Source organism: Belonocnema kinseyi, chromosome 2 (assembly GCF_010883055.1).
Source record: "Belonocnema kinseyi isolate 2016_QV_RU_SX_M_011 chromosome 2, B_treatae_v1, whole genome shotgun sequence".
Lineage (NCBI taxonomy): Eukaryota > Metazoa > Arthropoda > Insecta > Hymenoptera > Cynipidae > Belonocnema > Belonocnema kinseyi.
This window is the reverse complement of record NC_046658.1, coordinates 97,076,662-97,084,610: the sequence shown is the minus strand read 5'-3', so window position 1 is coordinate 97,084,610 and position 7,949 is coordinate 97,076,662. Positions and strand designations below refer to the sequence as shown.

The window sequence follows — 7,949 nt, the reverse complement described above, 5'->3', positions numbered from 1 at the left end:
ATCCAGGGATCTTTCTAAATTCCTTCGTTCGTTTTCAGCCTAATGTTTGGCTATAATAAGGAATAATATCCCTGTCACAGCTCAATTTTTTTTACCGTGTAATAGTTACATTTTCATTTTTTACAAAGATTTTACAAATAAAAGAACACTGTTATTTAATTTTAGATTAAAATTTTTATCAAATTTATGCACGCTTTTTGAAAACATTCCTTGACATTTCGAGGTTTTTACGGGCATTTAAAAATTCCCTGACAATTTCAGGTGTTCCAGACGTTACAAGTGAGGAAGGCCCTCTGTTTTTGTAGATAGAGTCATTCATCATCAGTATGTTTCCATATTTCTGAAAAACCTGCGTAGATAGGCTAATTAGGGTATAATGATTTCCGAATTTAACTAGAATTTCTAATGACCATTTATTCAGATGAATTCGTTTTGTTCACTATAAATACAAAGCTATATTAACTCATTTTTAACTTAAAAAATGTAGACAGAGCCTTTCTTCAAAAGTACTAAAGTACAGCAAGCAGCTATGAGAAGTTACTTTATCTTGAGTGATTTGTTAGGATAATATATTCCGGGTAATACTTCGTGGAAGAAATTCCAGTGAATACGCAAAGGATTTTCAGCTCACGCTTATTGAATAAGTCTACCAATAAATACTTTCTCAATTTATTACTCTAAAATTAATGTGACTCCGATAAAAGTGGTTGTAAATTCATTTGACAACAGAGAGGGTCAAATCTTTTGTCTGCCATTGTCTCCCAATTGCCGGGCGTCTAGACCTTAGACTAGACCCTAATTATTCTAAATTCAATTTATTAACACTAAATGAATTATCCAAGCTTGAAACGAAATTTTGAGAATCACCTTTTGAATTTCTAGCTTAAATAAGTAATTTTTCATTGCGAGAAATAATCATTAAAGTGGGTTGGAAACCATAATGATGCAACTGGTTGAGAAATAGTGCCTTCGGATGAACATCATTTTCCTCAGACAGGACATTTCCTGCGATTATAGATTTACTTCAGACTTGTTGAATCACCAGAATCAATTAGGTATTATAAGTAACGGCTGAAAAACTGATAATTTTTTATTTTTACTCTTTTTAGACTAAATTATGCGTTAATAATTAAACTGTTGATATAACTTCTGGACTTTTATGATAATTGTTTTATCTATTCAGATCAAGGTAAACTGGCTTCTTCAGGATTGCAGGCAATCTTTCTCGTTTTTCCCCCTGTTTTTCAAGAAACTTCCGCTTTTTCTCGTTTTTTCGCTTAATGACAACTGAATCGCTAGAACCCAATAAGACAATCTTACTATCTTGGGTTCCACGTTAATTCTTTTTGCTTAAAAATTGTATTATTGTATATGCATATATGGATCTGAATTAATATTTTTTTGGTTAAAACTTCAACTATTTGTTTGAAAGTTAAACTACTTTGTTAAAAATTCATCTCTTTGGTTAAATATTTAATTAATTATTCTGTTGAAAATTCGTTGTTTATTTGGTTCAATATTAATATTTTTAATTAGAAATTGAATTATTTCATTTTTTGATGAACATTTATATTTTTAATTGAAAATGTTACTTTTTAATTGGAAATTTAACTATTTGATTGAAAATTCGACTTTTAGATAGAAACTTAATATTCTTGTTTATTTATATTATTAAATTAAAAATGAAACCGTTTGGCTGGCAATTTATCTGTTTTGGTTGAACATAAACTAATTTGTCAAAAAATCTCTTTTGTTCTTAAATTACACTGATTCTAATTTAAAATTAATATCGGTTGTTGATTGAAATAGGATCAAGTATGTATTAAGTAGAAATTAGAAAATTAATTTTCTGGGCTACTTTATCTTTTTGAATTTTTGTAATTGAATTTTTGTAATTCACAATTAAATTTCCATTTCTCAGAACTTATTCCTAAAACCGAATTTTTCTTCTAAGCTAAACTTTTGAAATTGAAAGTAATATTTGAAGGCTTTGAAACTTGAGCTAAATATCCGTAAAATTTGTAATTCAGTTTCCTTCCTTTTTGGATCGATGTTTTCTTTTGATCAATGCAATTTTCAGCAGGAGTGTCAGATTTAAAGCTTCACACTGAATGCACTCAAAAAGCTCTGAAAGAGAGGACGAGAAATTGCATTCGCGCCTGCGGCTCTTTCCGTGAATGAGCGACAAATCAAGAGAAATTCCTGCGATCTCACCGACCAAGCGTCTTCCACTACGGCCGATTCCAGCTTTATAAGGTGTTCTGCAAAGAGATTGAGCGTGTGTGACGTGTGTAACTATATATGTAAATATATGTATATATGTGTATATATCGATTCGCGACGATCCGTCACCTGTGCTATTATAATACCTGCATATACATATATACATGCATAAACAATTACAGATAATTGCTGCATCATCGTCTTTCTCTCATAACATGAAAATAGCATATTCTACTCGGAATATTACTCCTTCTGAGCGCTACTCAATAATACATTCAGACTGTGAATAAAGAAAATCAACAGTTAATTCAAGCAAAGAAGACAAATTTTCAACAACAAAAAAGTTAATTATCAATTAAACATTTGAGCTTTCTACTAAAGTAGTTGAATTTTAAAAAAAATTGAATTCTCACGAAAAGTCCCTTGCAATTTTATTTCGCTAAATTTATTCTCTAAAGTTGCCTAAAAATCTGTTGGAATTCCTTTGAAACCTTTTAAATATACTTCCTTTCCTGGATACCTCTTTCAAAATCTTCGAAATTTTCTGAAATCCTAAAAAATTCTTTCAAAACCCTTAACAATGTTTAAATTTGGTTAAAATCCTTGGAATCTATTAAAATGACTGAAACACTTTGAAATCCCTAACATTTGTTGAAATCCCTTATAATCATACATAATTCAAGTCAAATTCTGTAAAACATTTTTAAATGAATCTACAATATAGCTGAAAATTCATTTAAAACTGATGAAATTTTGTTTATCCTCTGAAATCCCCTTAAATCACGGGAAATCAGATAAACCTTTTAAAATCCCTTCAAATCTTGGATAATTTTTGAAATGTCTTTTTAAAATATCCTAAAAGCTTTGAAATATCTTGAGATCCACTGAAATCTACTAAAAACCCTTGGATTCTGGTCTATAAACTTTAATTCTACGATTTTCTTTGAAATCGCATATAATTCCTCTGAATATTCCAAATACACTATATTTTTTTAAATCGCTTTAAAACGATTCAACCCCTTCAATGTTTTTTAGTCCTATATAACACCTTGAATTTGTTTTACTGCTTTTCAAAATTCTTTAAAAAATGTGAAAATCTATCAAATCTTTCCTGGAAGTCAATAAAAATTTCATTCCATTTCATTTACTGTCTGAATTTATCTTATAGAAAATCCCTGAAACCATGTAATTTTTTTAAATATTTCAAGTCCTTGTAGAATTTTGGATCCTATAATATCTTCTATTTCGGTGAAATCTCAACAAATCACTTGTCATACTTTGAAATATCGTGAATTATCTTCATATTTGACATATCTCTGAAAATTTCTTCAAAACTATTGAAAACTAAACCTTATGAAATTCCGATTTTTGAGATGGCTAATATGTTATGCACCGATCAAGAAAAGTGGAAGTAGTAACGTGAGTCCGAGACCTGTATAAGTTTTTAAGATTCCACATTCATACACGTACTCATTATAACGGAATAAATATTGCATAAAACTCATATGCCCAAAAAATGAATAACAAGATCGTACGACCTGATGGAGAGAAAGCGATGAAGTTCTAGTAAAATAGTAACTGGGCATATATAATTAGAATTCCGCATTTACCTAATCAACCCCAGTTGTGTGCAACTGAAATTTAGATTGAAGGCACGTTTGAAATGCCAAAAATTTCCATTCATGAACTTCACTCAAAATGCACCGTAAAGATGGCTTGAAAAAAATTGAACCATAATTGGCTCATTCTGAATAGCTGAAGTTCAGAATGAGTTTCTGAGAAAGTGCACCCTTTACTTTTTCAAAAAAAAAAAAAAAAAAAAAAAAAAGCGCTTCCTCTCAATTCATCCATAACGCCTAAACTCTAGAAATCCTCTTAAACTTCTGAGTAGGCATTTCTGAGAATCTGATCCTTTGGCAAAACGCATACCTGAAAAGAAACCTTATCCGCGCTCGGCACGTGATCCAGGAGCAAGGGAACTCCAAAGAAAGATTGAGCTCCCAAGAGATTTTACAACACACTCTCTCTTCAGATTCAGAAACAGAGCCGTGCGGAAAGATCGAGAGGGACCTAGCAAGTGAGAAAGCAACACACTCAAAAGAAATAAGAGAGAGAAGGAAGACTTGGTTCACCTGTCGTCATGGCAACGCCGCTTTGCCGCTCACTTGTTACTCCATCGGTTCTGCTCGGCCCTCGGTCCTCTCGCAGCCTCCGCAAGAATACGAGCACGAGTCACGACGATCCATCGCACTGAAGATCTACCACGCGGCAGTTTTCTGGGGACGCCTTTTCCCCTTTCCTCTCACTTCCGTGGAGAAAGGTCGTCAAGTCAGAACCAGGAATCGCCCTCAGCCTTTCTACCGCTTTGCATTTCCACTACTCCCTCCGCTCTCAGGCTTCACAATAATGAAAATAATCTTAATTGCTCCAAAACTCAAAGGTGGCAGCGGTGGGATGCTTCAAAGTGATCGACCGGATTACTTCCTTGGTCCTTCGACTTTGGTAAAACCTCTCCAATGTGAGATTGAAAGGTGGCAGCGGTGGGAAACGAAGTTGTCCAAACTTGTTCCGCTATCTTCAGGAATCCTACTTTTGCATCCAATTGTTTACTTTCCAGATCCTCATAGTTGGGAAGATCCCTTCCAATTGGAGATTGCTAATTTCTGCGCACTTCTCTATTTTGAGTCCACGAACTGGGATCTCCTTCCCCCCTTTGTCGTGCGTCTCCGTCTTGATATCGTAGTGTCGGGGGCGACTCCTCGCTCGTTATCCACTTACGAACGCGTCAATCTGTTTGCTATGCAAATCCCGTCCGACCGGTGCTGACGTAGTCGGCAGCACCAACACAGACTTACGATATCTCCTACTAACACACTTAATGCGCTGTTAGTCATTGCCCGCGGGCGCACACGTAGAAAATATTGTAATCGGAAGCCTAGCTCGAAATGATTCCCTGGATTCACACCACAAGCTTCTCTTACTTTCAGAAGCCACTCTTTCCTTCGGAATTTATAATACAATTTAGAGATCCACACACTCACGATTCACCAAACTTTTAAAAACTGATCAGTTTCACTTTAGTTTCACTTCACACGTGGTAGCGACAACAATCTAAGGGAGGGGTCAAATGATTACTGATGATGATGCAGGTTGATTGGAAAATGCTGATGGAATTGTTAATGATTGAAGACAAGTCGTTAAAAGGATTCTTCTGGACATTCTACTACTGAGGTATACTAATTGGACGATTTGACCAAGGACCCTTGTGTTGATAGTTCTCAACAAGTGATTTTGCGCACGAGAGTCCACAGCACGCGCACACCGAGCTCTGATCCTTACCGCGTTGTTGTTGTTGCGTAACTGACTTTGGTCGCTGCTGCTGGCACTTGGAAGAGGCTAGCTAGAGAGCTAGAGGCCGCGGATCGGGGGACGGGTGCTGTGGGTGAGCCTGTGGCGAGTTTTCTGATGAGCGGCGGCGAGCGGTGCGCCGTCTGGCGTGGCTGGCGACAGTCTGCTGCCTTCCAAGAACCACGAGGCGATTCCGTGTATCGAGCGCGCAGTGTTCGCCACTGAAGGGGAAGGTTGCCCGAAGGGGAGAAGGGAAGGTTGAGTGAGAGAGTTGGAAATTGGGAGGTGATGAGGGAGAGAGTGAGAGATGACTGGACTGACCGGAGCGAATGGTAAAAAAATAAAAGGGAGTGAGAGGGATGATGAGGAGTAAGGATGTGTGATGAAGAGAAGGAAGGAGCAAGATTGCCATGATTTGCCTCAGGCGGCAGGAACTTAAGGACGTTATAGTCTATCTATAACCTCCTTCGGCAGAAAGGTGTATTCAGAGATTCCTATAGTGGTGAGGATTCTGGGATAAAATGATAGAGAGGAGGGATGAGTGAGGAGAACGTGCGTTGCAGATTGAGGACTTTATAGGCGTGGAAGAAATGGTGCGGCTTATATATGAAGGAGTTTGACGCAGTTTAGGGGAAATAAGTTAAAGTTATGGGAAAGTAGTTTTCTAAAGATTCATCGATACTTTGAAATTAAAGGCGAGTTTGAGAGGTTCTCGAGAAAAAAATGATGGAGAAGAAACAGGTTTATGGACTGATAGGAGATGGGAATGAAAATTTTTAGTGAAACTTCTGTTTTTTATAGATGTGAAAAAGTAATTGAATTTAGCTTTCGTTGCAGACAGTGTCTTCAATCTGTTTCTGGCTTCAGTCAAAGTTCAAAGTTTCGTATTTAAACGAGTTTAATGACCTGAATTTAAATGGGATTCAAAGCTTGGAATGGAAAGTATGCTTGTGTTTAATAGACTCTTACCGAAAGTGATAAGGGGCCGTCCATAAACTACGCTGCCAATTTGAGGATGGGGAGAGGTGGATCACCCCAAAATTACGGTTGATAACAGGGGAGGGCGAGGAGCACTGGAAGTAACGTAACGAACTTATATATTGTTTAGTACGTTGTCTCATGATACATTTTAACAAAGATTAAGAATTTTGCGAAATATGGATTTATATTTCGGACTTCAGACTCTTCCCTATACCGTTTTTTAAAATATTTTTTTAAATAAATCTTTCTCCCGCGTTTTCAAGAAACCTCTTTTTTCCCCTTTTACTCATTTTTCCGCTTACATTCGAAATTAATTAATAAAACACAATAAGAATATCCATCTATTTTTGGTTGACAGTTCATTTTTTTGTTGTTGAAAAGTCTACTATTATATTTTTGGTTCGGAATTCATCTCGTTGAATAAAAATGGTACTTTTTAGTGGAAAATTTAATTATTTTTTGTAAAGGCAACTATTTTGTTAAAAAGTCATACTTTTCCCATTATTATTAACATGGGAAATGATATATTGACAGGACCCTTCGTTTCCGAACGTATCACATTTTTTGTTAATGATCTCGTAACTCTTTCGTTGGAAAATTAATTTCTTTGGTTGAATATTTCACTATTTTGTTGAAAACTCGTTTTTATTTTGTTTTTGAGAGAATTTTAGATTATATAATAACAATTGATCACTGGAACTTTTTGGTTTAGGATGCTACTATATTGTTGAAAATTGGTCTTTTTTGTAGAATTCAACTGTTTTTGATTTTAAATGAAAATCTGTTTTGAGTGGAATATTAACTACATATTACATTATTCGTTGAGGATTAATCTTTTATAGTTTGAAAATATATTACTTGGTTTAATGTTGAACTTTCACGTGAAAAATTAATTTTTTCTTTTGGTTGAAAGTAATAATTTTGGTCAAAAATGTAACTATTTAGTTCTAAATCGACTTTTTTCTTGAAACTTCGTCTTTTTTCGTTGAATTCAAATGGTTAAAAATTAATTTTTCCTAGTCAAAAGAGAATTTTTTAAACAGAAAATTTAACTATTCCATTCTTGGTTGAACCAATGCAATACAAATTTAAGACAAATACAAATTCGGGACGAGGCATATTTTTTCCCCGTTTCTCCAAACATTATTTGACCAGTACAATCGACAAAAATTTAAAATTAGAAATTTGTCTTTTTTGGTGGAAAATTAAATTAATTATTAGATTAAAAATTAGGCTATTTGGTTAAAAGTGCAACTGTTTATTGAAACTTTAATTATTTTGTTGAAAATTCCAATTGTGACTAATAAAGAATAGTTAATTAGCAGGTAATAATGTCTAAGGGAGTCTTTGAGTCGCTGATTACGAATATGAAGTCAAAATTCTCAAATTGAAAATGG

The 7,949-nt window shown here is 34.7% G+C and overlaps 1 protein-coding gene across 2 annotated transcripts in view; it reads right to left on the bottom strand.

The window, feature by feature from the left end:
• The window catches only part of LOC117167233 (transcription factor HIVEP3-like), a 48,305-nt gene extending 43,501 nt beyond the window's left edge, over positions 1-4,804 (bottom strand). For both annotated transcript variants that reach the window (XM_033352013.1, XM_033352016.1), the window contains exon 1: positions 4,356-4,804. In XM_033352013.1, the coding sequence (XP_033207904.1) occupies positions 4,356-4,365 (10 nt within the window). In that variant the 5' untranslated portion in view covers positions 4,366-4,804. The remainder of the gene's footprint in view (positions 1-4,355) is intronic.
• Positions 4,805-7,949: the final 3,145 nt, after the last annotated feature.